The 15039-nt window shown below is 41.3% G+C and overlaps 1 protein-coding gene and 1 long non-coding RNA gene across 11 annotated transcripts in view; one reads left to right on the forward strand and one right to left on the reverse strand.

Moving 5' to 3' along the window:
- LOC149972009 (uncharacterized) overlaps positions 1–15039 on the forward strand; it is a 115499-nt gene that overhangs the window by 13615 nt on the left and 86845 nt on the right. The gene's annotated exons all lie outside the window — the stretch shown is intronic.
- The window catches only part of LOC110505212 (echinoderm microtubule-associated protein-like 1), a 96389-nt gene that overhangs the window by 12119 nt on the left and 69231 nt on the right, over positions 1–15039 (reverse strand). For all 10 annotated transcript variants that reach the window (XR_016491848.1, XR_016491847.1, XR_016491845.1 and 7 more), the window contains 5 exons: positions 14580–14705; positions 14167–14298; positions 11139–11206; positions 10850–10938; positions 9368–9465 (listed from right to left, as the gene is read on the reverse strand). Coding sequence is in view for 5 of the 10 variants with exons in the window: in XM_090220417.1 (XP_090076543.1) it covers positions 9368–9465; positions 10850–10938; positions 11139–11206; positions 14167–14298; positions 14580–14705 (513 nt within the window). In the remaining 5 variants the exon portion in view is untranslated. The remainder of the gene's footprint in view (positions 1–9367; positions 9466–10849; positions 10939–11138; positions 11207–14166; positions 14299–14579; positions 14706–15039) is intronic.

The following is a 15039-nucleotide window of genomic DNA, read 5'->3' on the forward strand; positions in this document are numbered from 1 at the left end:
CATCAGAGCTGGTGTAATAAGATTCAATCTTGGTCCTGTATTGATGTTTTGCCTGTTTGTTTGGTGTTTCACTCGTTTAGCCTGTTTGTTTAGTCCGGATTAGTGTTTCACTCCTTTAGCTCAGTTATGTTTCCATGGCTTCTGGTTGGGATCCATGGCTTCATTTTGGGATATGTACGTACGGACATTGCACACACACTTATTATAAAGCCGGTGACTGATGCAAATTCCTCAATGTCATCGGATGAATTCCGGAACATATTCCAGTCTGAGCTAGTGAATAAGTCCTGTAGCTTACCATCTGCTTCCTCGGACCACTTCCATATTGAGAGCGTCACTGGTACTTCCTGTTAGAGTTTTTGCTTGTAAGCAGGAATCAGGAGGATAGAGTTATGGTCAGATTTGCCAAATTAAGCACGAGGGAGAGGTTTGTATGGATCTCTATGTTTTTTTGTTTGTTGTTGTTTGCTTACCCCCTTTTCTCCCCAATTTCATGGTATCCAATTGGTAGTTACAGTCTTGTCTTATTGCTGTATCTCCCGTACGGACTCAGGAGAGGCAAAGGTCGAGAGCCATGGGTCCTCCGAAACACAACCCAACCAAGCCGCACTGCTTCTTGACACAATGCCCACTTAATCCGGAAACCAGCCACACCAATGTGTCGGAGGAAACACCGCACACCTGACCATGTCAGCCTGCCACAGGAGTCGCTAGAGTGCGATGGGACAAGGACATCCCTGCTGGCCAAACCCGGACGACACTGGGCCACTTGTACGCCGTCCCATGGGTCTCCCGGTCGCGGCCGGCTGCGACAGAGCCTGGACTCAAACCAGAATCTCTGGTGGCACAACTAGCAACTGTGATGCAGTGCATTAGATCACTGCGCCACCCAGGAGGCCCACTGGATCTCTGTGCGTGGAGTAAAGATGATCTAAAGTTGTTTTGCCTCTAGTTGCACATAATATGCTGGTAGAAATTAGGCCAAATGGATTTCAGTTTTCCTGCATTCAATTCACCGGCCACTAGGAGCTCTGCCTCTGGGTGAGCATTTTCTTGTTTGCTTATGGCCCTATACAGCTCATTGAGTGCGTTCTCATGCCAGCATAGATTTGTGGTGGTAAATAGACAGCTACTAAAATATAGATGAACTCTCTAGGAAAAAAGTATGGTCTACAGCTTATCATGAGTTATTGTAACTCAGGTGAGCAGAACCTTGAGACTTCCTTAATATTAGAGCTTATGAACCAGCTATTATAAACAGAGAAACACACCCCCGGGGCTTCCCCAAAGCTGCCATTCTGTCCTGCAGATGTATATAAAAAACATATAGATTTACAGTAGACATTCCATTAAAAAGCATCTGTTTCCAGCTACAATAGTCATTTACAACATTAACAATGTGTACACTGTATTTCTGATCAATTTGATGTTATTTTAATGGACGAAAATGTGCTTTCTTTCAAAACAAGGATATTTCTAAGTGACCCCAAACATTGGAACGGCAGTGTAAATGGAGATAGTTTAGTGCCTAAAAAAGGTGGATAAATACATGTAAAAAATATATAAATAGTTTCCTGATCTTTCTTATATCGCTCAGATATATGACAGACACTTCCGAACAAACTTCCTGTAGAATTTTGTATTCTGTTGTTCCATGTAGAATATCTATCATTCAATGCGATTCTATGGGCTAATATAGCAGCAATGCAAATTTCAAAGTTTCACCCAAAAATTGTTGTATATATTGATGTGTCTTTATATATTAAGCCTGGCTTAGACAGGGCTTAGACTCAAGGGATATAATAACACCAATAAGTTTAGTCTCCTCTACTTGATCAACAGCCACATTATTCATTACCTGATTTAATTCATTGCCTGTTTTAATACTTAGGGAATGATTTATACCGAATACAATGCTTTTAGTTATGTTCAGAACTACTTTATTTCTAGCAATCATTCTACAACAGACTGCAACTTAGGGTTGCACTGATTTCACTGGCTGTGGGTGCAAGCTTTAACTTCCTGACTGATGTCTTGAGATGTTGCTTCAATATATCTACAGAATTTGATGCCATGATGCCATCTATTTTGTGATGTGCACCAGTCCCTCCTGCAGCAAAGCACCCCCACAACATGATGCTGCCACCCCCATGATTCACGGTTGGGATGCTGTTCTTCGGCTTGCAAGCCTTCCCCTTTTTCTTCCAAACATAATGATGGTCATTATGGCCAAACAGTTCTGTTGTTGTTCCATCAGACCAGAGGACATTTCTCCAAAAAGTATGATCTTTGTCCCCATGCAAACCGTAGTCTGGCTTTTTTATGGCGGTTTTGGAGCAGTAGCTTCTTCCTGAGCGGTTTTGGAGCAGTGGCTTCTTCCTGAGCGGCCTATCAGGTTATGTCGATATAGGACTCGTTTTACTGTGGATATAGATACTTTTGACCCTGTTTCCTCCAGCATCTTCAAATGGTCCTTTGCTGTTGTTCTGGGATTGATTTGCACTTTTCGCACCAAAGTACGTTCATCTCTAGGAGACAGAACACGTCTCCTTCTTGAGCGGTATAACGGCTGCGTGGTCCCATGGTGTTTATAATAGCGTACTATTGTTTGCACAGATGAACGTGGTACCTTCAGGTGTTTGGAAATTGCTCTCAAAAATGAACCAGACTTGTGGAGGTCTACAATTTTTTTCTGAGGTCTTGGTTAATTTCTTTTGATTTCCCCACGATGTCAAGCAAAGAGGCACTGAGTTTGAATCTAGGCCTTGAACTACATCCACAGGTACACCTCCAATTGGCTCAAATGATGTCAATTAGCCGATCAGAAGCTGCTAAAGCCATGACATCATTTTCTGGAATTTTCCAAGCTGTTTAAAGGGACAGTCAACTTAGTGTATGTAAACTTCTGACCCACTGGAATTGTGATACAGTGAGTTATAAGTGTGTGTCACTTGTGTCATGCACAAAGTAGATGTCCTAACCGACTTGCCAAAACTATAGTTTGTTAACTTCTTATGGCTTGAATCCTTCTAATGGGATCTAACCAAATTCAAAACAACAGAAATCTCATAATTAAAATTCCTCAAACATAGAAGTATTTTACACCATTTTAAAGATAAACTTGTTGTTAATCCCACCACAGTGTCCGATTTCCAAAAGGCTTTACAGCGAAAGCACAACATATGATTATGTTAGGTCAGGGCCTAGTCACAAAATTACACACAGCCATTTTCCAGCAAAAGAGAGGAGTCACAAAAAGCATAAATAGAGATCAAATTAATCACTAACCTTTGATGATCTTCATCAGGTGACACTCATAGGACTTCATGTTACACAATACATGTATGTTTTGTTCGATAAAGTTCCTATTTATATACAAAAATCAGAGTTTACATTGGCGATTTATGTTTAGTAGTTCCAAAACATCCGGTGATTTTGCAGAGAGCCACAACAATTTACAGAAATACTCATAATAAACATTTATAAAAGATACAACTATCATGGATGGAATTATAGATACGCTTCTCCTTAATGCAACTGCTGTGTCAAATTTCAAAAAAACATTATGGAAAAAGCAAACCATGCAATAATCTGAGTACGGCGCTCAGACAACAAATCAAGCCATACAGATATCCGCCATGTTGGAGTCAACAGAAGTCAGAAATAGCGTTATAAATATTCACTTACCTTTGATGAACTTCATCAGAATGCACACCCAGGAATCCCAGTTCCACAATACATTTTTGATTTGTTCGATAAAGTACATAATTTATGCCCAAATACATCCTTTTTGTTTGCGTGTTTAGCCTAGTAATCCAAATGCTCAATACGCGATCGCTTAGTTCAGATTAGGTTATATTACAGGTTGTTTTTAACATAAATCTTCAATAATGTTCCAACCGGAGAATTCCTTTGTCTTCAGAAATGCAATGGAACTCAAGCTAACTCTCACGTGAACATGCATGGCCAGCTCATGCCTCTCTGGCAGACCTCTGACTCAATCCCCTCTCATTCCCCCCTCCTTCACAGTAGAAGCATCAAACACGTTTCTAAAGACTGTTGACATCTCGTGGAAGCCGTAGGAAGTGCAATTTGACCCCATAGACACTGTATATTCGATAGGCGAAGAGTTGAAAAACTACAAACCTCAGATTTCCCACTTCCTGGTTCGATTTTGTCTCAGGTTTTTGCCTGCCATATGAGTTATATACTCACAGACATCATTCAAACAGTTTTAGAAACTTCAGAGTGTTTTCTATCCAAATCCAATAATAATCTATCTAATAATATGCATATATTAACAACTGGGCCAGAGCAGCAGGCAGTTTACTTTCGGGCACCTTATTTCCAAGCTACTCAATACTGCCCCCAGCCATAACACGTTTTAACAAGAAATTTGTGGAGTGGTTGAAAAACGAGTTTTAATGACTCAACCTAAGTGTATGTAAACTTCCCACTTCAACTGTATATTTTCCATGTCGTTGTTCAGCCACAACTCAGAGAAACGTAGGATATTATAGTTCTTCAGATCACATTGATAGGATAGTCTCAAACGGAGCTCTTCCAGTTTATTCTCCAGTGATTGCACTTTCGCCAATAGAATAGTGGGCTGGTATGTACCGCAGCGGGCTATGCACCCGTACTGGGGATACCGTGCGCTCCACAGCAGAACACGTTGCCTGCCTGGTCTCGCTCGCTCTCCGGTAAGCACAGGAAGTTGGCGCAGGTCTCATACCTGGCTTCGCCACACGCCCTGTGTGCCTCCACCCCAATACATTTTTTGGGGCTGCCTCTCGGGCTTCCTTGCCAGCCGTGTTCCCTCACATCGCTGGCTCCTCTCTCCGGCTGCCTCCACTCTCCTAGCTGCCTCCACCTGTTCCCATGGGAGGAGATTCCTTCCAGCCAAGATCTCCTCCCATGTGTAGCAACCCTTGCTGTTCAAAACGTCCTCCCATTTCCAGGAGTCCTGACATCGCTGCCTCTCCTGCTGCTGCTGCTGCCTGTTACCACGCCGCTTGGTCCTTGGTTGGTGGGTGGTTCTGTAACGGTTTTCTTCCGTTGAAGGAGAGGAGGACCAAAATGCAGCGTGGTTAGTGTTCAACATGTTTAATAAGGACAATAAATGTGAACACTACAAAATACAAAACAACAAATGTGAAAAAAACGAAACAGTCCTATCTGGTGCATAGACACAAAGACAGAAGACAACCACCCACAAAACCCAACACAAAACAGGCTACCTAAATATGGTTCCCAATCAGAGACAATGACTAACACCTGCCTCTGATTGAGAACCATATCAGACCAAACATTAAAATAGACAAACTAGACATACAACATAGAATGCCCACTCAGCTCATGTCCTGATCAACACTAAAACAAAGAAAACACAAAAGAACTATGGTCAGAACGTGACAGTCATGGTGTTGATATACACATGTATGGAGATTATACTGTTATATACACACATGCCACAACAAAAGTTGCATCTAAGCTAACTAAAGCTTTGGCTCAGAAGGAAAAAGCATGTCACCAATCCTGACCTCTTTATTGTGTCTGAATATACAGTGCAGGAAACTGCTAAAATAATGGAAACACTTGAGGAAATCAGGGATACAAAGTTTAATGAAAGCAGGTGCTTCCACACCGGTGTGGTTCCTGAGTTAATTAAGCAATTAACATCCCATCATGCTTAGGGTCATGTATAAAAATGCATTATTTTGGTTATTATTTTGGCTACCATGGCTATGCCCCATTTGATGACAATGCCCCCATCCACAGGTCACAAGTGATCACTGAATGGTTTGATGAACATGAAAACAACGTAAACCATATGCCATGGCCATTTCAGTCATCGAAGAGCCCCACCTGTTTTTTGCCCACCTGTTTAGTTAAAAAAAAATACAAAATAATGTGGTGCCTGTTTTGCATGTTATTTTAGCATTAATACGTGTCACATATCAGTTTACAAACAATGTAAAAAAAAATGTTTTAGCCTAGCTCAGTGCTTTCTGTGGTGTTGGGGCAGCCAGCGGAAAAAAATGTGCATAGAGGTTGGTAATGTTCTCTAGTTGCGCCGTGATTGGCTCAGTGTTCTGTCACTCATGGGGACAATACATCACCACAAAATCAACAGGGAGAGCTCAAAAATTCAAGCCCCTTGGGTGCTGCCATAGAGTTACATTAGAAGAAGGCTCAATGTCATTGGCTACAGATAAAATGACATCAAATGACGTTATATTTACAGTAGCTTTGATTGGACTAAGCTAGCAAGGTAGCAGTCATCATCATGAATCAAGTCAACAAACTACTGGCAAATTCTTTTCAATCCTTGTAATATGTAAAGAAATTATAGATAAAAGGTATTGGTGCTCATCGGCCATTGGACATAAACATTACACAACAAGTTAGAAATCGCAAATTTAACAATGAGTGGTTTGGAAGAAATCAGTGGCTAACTGCAAGCATTGCAATGCAATCACTAGCCTGCTACTCAGTGGAGTGGATGTGTGGTAAAAGTCTGGGTATAAGGGTCTTTTTTCCAAGCTTAAACATTGAAAATTAGCCAGGCTGTCAATCCAGCATGACTTCTGCCGCTTTCAAATTAACTGGAAACTCGGAACTACTACATCTCAGACTTCAGTGAGTTCAGTGAGTTCGACCTGAAGATCACTGAGGTTATGATTCGAGTTCCCAGTTGTCTTGAAAGCACCATAAATCCAGAGAATGCCAGTCTTTGATAACAAAGTTTGATGACAAAATTTGCCACGAAGGACCACCGCTCCACCTTCCTGTCCAAGTGAGCACAACACAACAAGGTGAGTCCAAAAATGTATTGTATGCTGCAGCATAAATGACGTAATATGCCAGGGAGATATGTATACTGTAGCTAAGGAAGTAATACTATGTTTTGTAGTAAGCTGTTAGTAGCCCATGTGCCTCACCCTAATAATGTGGTCCCTTTTCCCCTCATAATTTAGCCTACTGACTTGGTGGTGCACATGTAGCCTATAGACTGTTTCAGAGAAATATCATCATCAAATATTGTAAGAGCTTTCATTGTCTGCCTATATGCCCCCTTTATTTATGCTAAGGTTCTGACTTGTTGTACAGGGATAATATTGTAAGAACGGCCCATGTTCTGAATTCTGTCGCTGTACATTTCATTGACTACGTCCGTCCTATAGCTCTCTCATTAACGTCTTAATTGAAATTACGATTGCCTTTTATCCACTCATCGTTCCCTGAGGCCATAGTCTGTACATCTCAATCGTCAGTAGAAACCACATTTGTGTAAGCAAGTCAGCCATATCAGCTATGTTTTTTTAAAGTCAGTAAATGAGGCTGAATGAACTGTTTCACTGCCAGACAAGGCTCTGCTGATAGCCAGGTGTAACAGTGGTAAGGTGTAGGGACTGCTATTGGGACTCCGCTGTTGGGACAGTTTTATGAAGGCTGTTCATGGCTCACATCAACACCATCATCCCGGGAAACTCTAGACACACTCCAATTCGCATACCGCCCCAACAGATCCACAGATGACGCAATCTCAATCGCACCTGGACAAAAGGAACACCTGTGCTGTTCATTGACTACAGCTCAGTGTTCAACCATAGTACACACAAAGCTCATCACTAAGCTAAGGACCCTGGTATTAAACATCTCCCTCAACATCTGGATCCTGAACTTTCTGACGGGTTGCCCCGAAGTGGCAAAGGTAGGCCACAACCACAACCACAACACGGGGGCCCTTCAGGGGTGCATGCTTAGTCTCCTCCTGTACTCCCTGTTTAACCACAACTGCGTGTCCAAGCAAGACTCCAACACTATCATTAAGTTTGCTGACGACACAACAGTGATGATCACCGACAATGATGAGACAGCCTACAGGTAGGAGGTTAGAGACCTGGCAGTGTGTTGCCAGGACAACAACCTCTGCCTCAACGTGAGCAAGACAAAGGAGTTGATCGGAAAAGGAGGGCCGAACTCACCCCTATTCACATTGACAGGGCTGTAGTGGAGCGGGTCGAGAGTTTCAAGTTTCTTGGTGTCCACATCACCAACAAACTATCATGGTCCAAACACACCAAGAAAGTTGTGAAGAGGGCACGACAACCCCTTTTCCCCCTCAGGAGACCCCCTTAAGATTTGGCATGGGTCCCCAGATTCTCAAAAATTTCTACAGCTGCACCATCGAGAGCATCCTGATTGGTTGCATCGCCGCCTGGTATGGCAACTGCTTGGCATTCGATCGTAAGTCTTTACAGAGGGTAGTGCATACAGCCCAGTACATCACTGGGGCCAAGCTTCCTGCCATCCAGGAACTATATACTAGGCAGTGTCAGAGGAAGGCCCAAAAAATGGTCAAGGACTCCAGTCACCCAAGTATGGCACGGCAAGTGGTACCAGAGTGCCAAGTCTAGGTCCAAAAGGCTCCTTAACAGCTTCTACCCCCAATGCATAAGACTGCTGAACAATTAATCAAATGGCCACCCGGATTATTTACATTGACCCCCACTTTTATTATATATGCATAGTCACTTTACCGATACCTACATGTAAAAATTACCTTGACTAACCTGTACCCCCGCACATTGACTCGGTACCGGTACCCTCTGTATATATAGCCTCGTTATTGTTATTTTATTGTGTTACTTTTTATTACATTTTTTACTTTAGTTTATTTAGTTGATATTTTCTTCACTTTATTTCTTGAACTGCATTGTTGGTTAAGGGCTTGTAAAGTAAGTATTTCACGGTAAGGTTTTATTCGGCGCATGTGACAAGTAACACATGTTTGTTGCACCGTTAGTCCAATTCATGTATTGTTTATTGTTGTGTTGTGTTGTGTAGTGGCTTTCCTGGCATGCATCTACAATTTTTTGTGGAGTTTGCCCCACCAAGATTTACATGCTAAATCGGCACTGGGTACAATGCATCTTTTCTCAAGTGTACTAAGAAGTATGTTCTGTTGTATATTGTCCTTGTTCAAATAAACTTAATCATAATATCAACAAATAATCTTCAATCCATTACATTTTCATCTCATAAAAATTAAGAGAACCAATAACTACATTTACTCAATTTACTAAAATGATCTTTCTCAAAAATGTTGTATATTGTCTCATACAATAATGATCATTATTATAGAATAATAAATGTTTTGTTCCCCCAAAACATTTTTGGAGATTAACTTTTTTAATATTTTTTTTTATATTGGCAATCTCATTGCAATTCCCCCTCGACCCTGACTTTGAATACCTATTTAAACCATAATACACTATGCTGTGAATGCGCATCATTTAGCATGCCCTCCTGATGTGATGCTGAGGAGAAGAGGGGTGTACTAAAAATAAAAGGTGCTCACCGAGCACTTTCCCACTCGACCGTACTTCCTGCCGCTCTCCCCCACTGCGTAGATATAGATGTAGTTGTCGTGAGAGCCGATCGCCAGGAAATTGCCATCTAGGAATAGGGACAGGAGATGTAGGTTAGAACGGATAATGTCCCCGACATAAAACGTCCGTATCACAGTCAATCTACATTGAGTGTACAAAACATTAAGAACACCTGCTCTTTCCATGACATAGACTGACCAGGTGAATCCAGGTGAAAGCTATGATCCTTTATTGAAGTCACTTGTTGAATCCACTTCAATCAGTGGAGATGAAGGGGAGGAGATAGGTTAAATAAGGATGTTTAAACCTTGAGACAGTTGAGACATGGATTGTGATTGTGTGCCATTCCGAGGGTGACAACATGGGCCAGCATCCCTGTGGAACGCTTCCACGCCCTGACGAATTCAAGCTGTTCTGAGGGCAAAAGGAGGTTCAACTCAATATTAGAAAAGGTGTGCCTAATGTTTTGTAGAATATTTTTTTTTTTTTACTGGATTCACCTGGTCATGGAAATAGTGTTTTATGTGTTTTACACACTCAGTTCATATGGAAGTAGTTTAGTGCCTAAAATATGTGTTAAATGTGTTAAATATGTGTAAAAAACAAAAAAATATAATATCCTGATCTTTCAGATATAGGAGAGTGTCACGTTCTGACCTTTATTTCCTTTGTTTTGTATTTATTTAGTATGGTCAGGGCGTGAGTTGGGTGGGCAGTCTATGTTTGTTTTTCTATGTTTCGGCCTAGTATGGTTCTCAATCAGAGGCAAGTGTCATTAGTTGTCTCTGATTGAGAATCATACTTAGGTAGCCTGGGTTTCACTGTGTGTTTGTGGGTGATTGTTCCTGTCTTTGTGTTTGTTGTCACCAGATAGGCTGTTTAGGTTTTCTCACGTTTATTGTTTTGTTAGTTTATTCATGTATAGTTTTTTCTTCATTAAAGAACCATGAATAACAACCACGCTGCATTTTGGTCCGACTCTCCTTCACCTAAAGAAACCGTTACAGAGAGACACTTCAAAACAAAATTAATTTAGATTCGTTTTTTACTGCATGAATATGTTATGTGTTTCTATGGGCTAAAGTCAAATGAAATGTTTTAGCAAATAGTTTTTTCATATATATTTTGATTCCTTAAGGGGTCCTAAAATTCCAAATCAAATAGCAAAATTGTTGTTGGTATGAGCATCTTAAAACAATTCCATATGTTAGGTTAGTAAAACCCCCGCGGTGAAGAAATGGAGATGAGATTAACAGCGTCAAAAATGTCACAACACGTTTGTTTAATCTATCATCTGATAATGATCCTGACTAAATGACAGCGGTTTTAATTAGAAGATTTGCTACAGAGAGAGACGTAACCTATTATAATCCTTTTAATAAGTCATAATAAAGCCTCATGAATGCTTAGATCAAGTAATAAAGCAATATAAGAGCCTTAAGAACACTTACCCGGTGCAAAGCGTATAACAGATAGCTGTTCATTCCCATCTGTGTGCACTGTGACTAGATCCTTAGAGTCAGTATCCAGCACCAGCCACCTGTATGAGGAAAGTTATCCATCCTCTCATGATTATCCACATCACATCTCTCCTGTAGTTTCACAACACCCTTTTGAGATTCATATTGTAATGAAAAGCACTATACAAACTACATGTGTTATTATTATTACTGGCAGATCTCTATGGCTTTTGTGATTTAATTGTCCTAACAATATTCTCCTCGAGCAGTACTTTCTCACCTGCCGGTCTGCGTTCCTATAGCAACCACTGCTCCAGAGGGATGGAATCCAGCAGACTGAGCTGCGTCCTGTAAATGAAAGAAACAAAGGATGTCTAATTTCAGTACCGCATCCTTATACATTTTACCGCACCCAAATAACCAGCCTCAGTGAAGATCTATTAGAAGACAGAGAGACTGAAGCTTTTTGAGAGATTAATAAACACAAAGGCTTTAGATAGTACCCTACGCATTTCTCCACTATTATAACTAGGGCAAAAACTGAGTTTTTCTGAATCAGATCATGTGGTCAGCAAAAGCTTGTGGTAGCCTGGTCCCAGATATGTTTGTGCTGTATAGCCAACATACTTGGCATGACCGTTTATTTATTGTTATTCTTTTTTATTTAGGGGGTAGATCAGCTTTAATATTGCATATAGACTGGCTTCCATCAATGTAACTGTCTGCATCACTTCCAGTCCCCCATATATTTTTTTGCAATTACATATACAGTTGAAGTCGGAAGTTTACATACACATTAGCTGAAAACATTTAAACTCCGTTTTTCACAATTCCCAACATTTACTCATTGTAAAAATGACCTGTCTTATGTCAGTAAGGATCATCACTTTATTTTTTTTAAGAATGTGAAATGTCAGAATAATAGCAGAGAAAATTATTTCTTTTAGCTTCTATTTCTTTCATCACATTCCCAGTGGGTCAGAAGTTTACATACACTCAATTAGTATTTAGTAGCATTGCCTGTAAATTGTTTAACTTGGGTCAAACGTTTCGGGTAGCCTTCCACAAGCTTCCCACAATAAGTTGGGTGAATTTTGTCCCATTAACCCTGACAGAGCTGGTGTAACTGAGTCAGGTTTGTAGGCCTCCTTGCTCTCACACGCATTTTCAGTTCTACCGACACATTTTCTATAGGATTGAGGTCAGTACTTTGTGATGGCCACTCCAATACCTTGACTTTGTTGTCCATAAGCCATTTTGCCACAACTTTGGAAGTATGCTTGGGGTCATTGTCCATTTGGAAGACCCATTTGTGACCAAGCTTTAACTTCCTGACCGATGTTTTGAGATGTTGCTTCAATATATCCACATCATTTTCCGTCCTCATGATGCCATCTATTTTGTGAAGTGCACCAGTCCCTTCTGCAGCAAAGCACCCGCACAAGATGATGCTGCCACCCCCGTGCGTCATGGTTGGGATGTTGTTCTTCAGCTTGCAAGCCTCCCCCTTTTACCTCCAAACACAACGATGGTCATTATGGTCAAACAGTTCTATTTTTGTTTCATCAGACCAGAGGACATTTCTCCAAAAAGTATGATTTTTGTCCCCATGTGCAGTTGCACACCATAGTCTGGCTTTTTTTTATGGTGGTTTTGGAGCAGTGGCTTCTTCCTTGCTTCCTTGCTGAGCAGTTGCTTCTTCCTTCCTTTCAGGTTATGTCGATATAGGACTCTTTTTAACTGTGGATATGTGTCACGAGTCCGACCGAGGATGTTTCTCCTTCCCGGGCGGGTGGCGCTCGGCGGTCGTCGTCACCGGCCTATTAGCTGCCACTGATTGTCTTTCCTCCCCCTCCTTGTATGTTTAGTGGTAGCACCTGTTTATGTTTAATTAGTTTGTCTTTATTAGACAGCCGGCCCGCTTGGTTGTTGTGCGGGATTATTTCAGTGTAACCTTCGGCTCTGTTGTAAGAGGTACGTGTTAGAGCCTGGTCGTGATTTTTTCCATTGTACATTTTGATTCCCTGTGTTTGGGAACGTAACTTTTGTGAGCACCCTGTGCGTTGGTGCTATTAAAAGACGCACAGCATTGAACTCTCTGTCTCCTGCATTTGACTCCACACCCACGACACCTGGAGCCTTACAATATGGATACTTTTGTACCTGTTTCCTCCAGCATCTTCACAAGATCCTTTGCTGTTGTTCTGTGATTTATTTGCATTTTTTGCACCAAAGTACGTTCATCTCTAGGAGACAGAACGCGTCTCCTTCCTGAGTGGTATGACAGCTGCGTGGTCCAGTGGTGTTTATGCTTGCATACTATTGTTTGTACAGATGAACATGGTACCTTCAGCTATTTGGAAATTGCTCCCAAGGATGAACCGGACATGTGGAGGTCCACAATTTCTTGGCTGATTTCTTTTGATTTTCCCATGATGTCAAGCAAAGAGGCTCTGAGTTTGAAGGTAGGCCTTGAAATGCATCCACAGGTACACCAGCCTATCAGAAGCTTCTATAGCCATGACATCATTTTCTGGAAATTTCCAAGCTGTTTAAAGGCACAGTCAACTCCAGGGTGTAAACTTGTAAACTCCTGACACACTGGAATTGTGATACAGTGAATTATAAGTGACATAATCTGTCTGTAAACAATTGTTGGAAAAATGACTTGTGTCATGCACAAAGTAGATGTCCTAACCGACTTGCCAAAACTATAGTTGGTTAACAAGAAATTTGTGGAGTGGTTGAAAAACAAGTTTTAATGACTCCAACCTAAGTGTATGTAAACTTCCGACTTCAACTGTATATTGCTATTAGAAAACTATATACAGTATATTCTAAAATCTTGCATATATTAATTTCCATCATTAACAATTAATATGCGTAATCATTTTGACAGTTTATGCAAAGTATTGGTACCTATAATAATGGATTTCCATTGCATTACATTTTTGTGAAACAATTATTATTTTTGCACACACTTATTGTGATTCATACTATATTCTTGCTAACATCCCTACCCCCTAGCAATAGATGTGGGACACACGCACGCACGCACGCACGCACGCACGCACACACACACACACACACAATCCCTTTCCCCCACAATTAATCATAAGCTCAGATGCTCGATGGCTGAAAGGACTTGATTTACGATTGCATATACAGTGACAGTTGTTGGCTGTACAGCACAAACATATCAGGGAATAAGCTGAGCTTGTGGCCCTTTTACTCATACATTTCATGTTAACTGAGTATAACGTGTGAGGCTCAGAGTTGTCCCCAGGGAGCACTGCCTGCCTGTCTACCTCCATAGTCTTGGTCCAGACAGGCTGGTGCGAGGAGGCGTCCCACAGGCTGACATGCTTGTCGTGGCCACAGGTGAGGAAGTGGGGTTTCCAAGGGTGCACGGCCAACCCCCACAGCTCATCGGTGTGACCCTGGAAGAGTTAGGGAGCATAGTTAGCATCGTTGGCAATCAGTTGCTAGAAAGAGTACTTGCTTAATGTAGTCCCATTCTGTACTTTCCTCTAACTGGGTCCATCTGTTTCCATTAGCATTGATACATGCACCAAACACGCTAGCCAGGAGATGCTGGACATTACTAAATAACCAGCTAATGGGCTTAAAGAATGTCTGAATGAACTGAAAACACTCTAGGTCTGCATGAACTAAAATGTCAGATAATTATACCAGCAGATAAGGGTTTGATTTTACCCACTTGTGTGATGGGGGTAAATTCGCCATATAAACTGCCTTGTAGAACATAGTTCCTGGTGGTCCCAATAAGCACACTCTCCCTTTTGCCCTCGGCAACAGTGCGGACGGGGCCAAATAACTCAGGAACCTGGGAAAGGTGGGAAAATAAATATTATTGTGGTAAGCTTCCTCCCACCGTAAAGGTGAGGGTTGTTTTCTTTATTTTATCCATGTTTGATTTTTACAGATGGCTGGGTGGGGGTTACGGAGAAGAGAAATTGTAAAAGAGAACATTGTTTTCCTTGTACAAATCATTGGTACTACTGTTTACATAAATACTTACTGTGTATATTCATCAACCAAAACCCCCATATTTCTGAGAAAGCTAGCATCATCTTTTGCCAGGGTTGCAGTATGCAGAATCAGTCTTCTTTGTAAGCACTTATACTGTAGATGCATTAATAAAAAGTGTACTATAGAAA

This window comes from Oncorhynchus mykiss, chromosome 25 (assembly GCF_057628025.1).
Source record: "Oncorhynchus mykiss isolate SJ-2025 chromosome 25, ASM5762802v1, whole genome shotgun sequence".
NCBI classification, from domain to species: domain Eukaryota; kingdom Metazoa; phylum Chordata; class Actinopteri; order Salmoniformes; family Salmonidae; genus Oncorhynchus; species Oncorhynchus mykiss.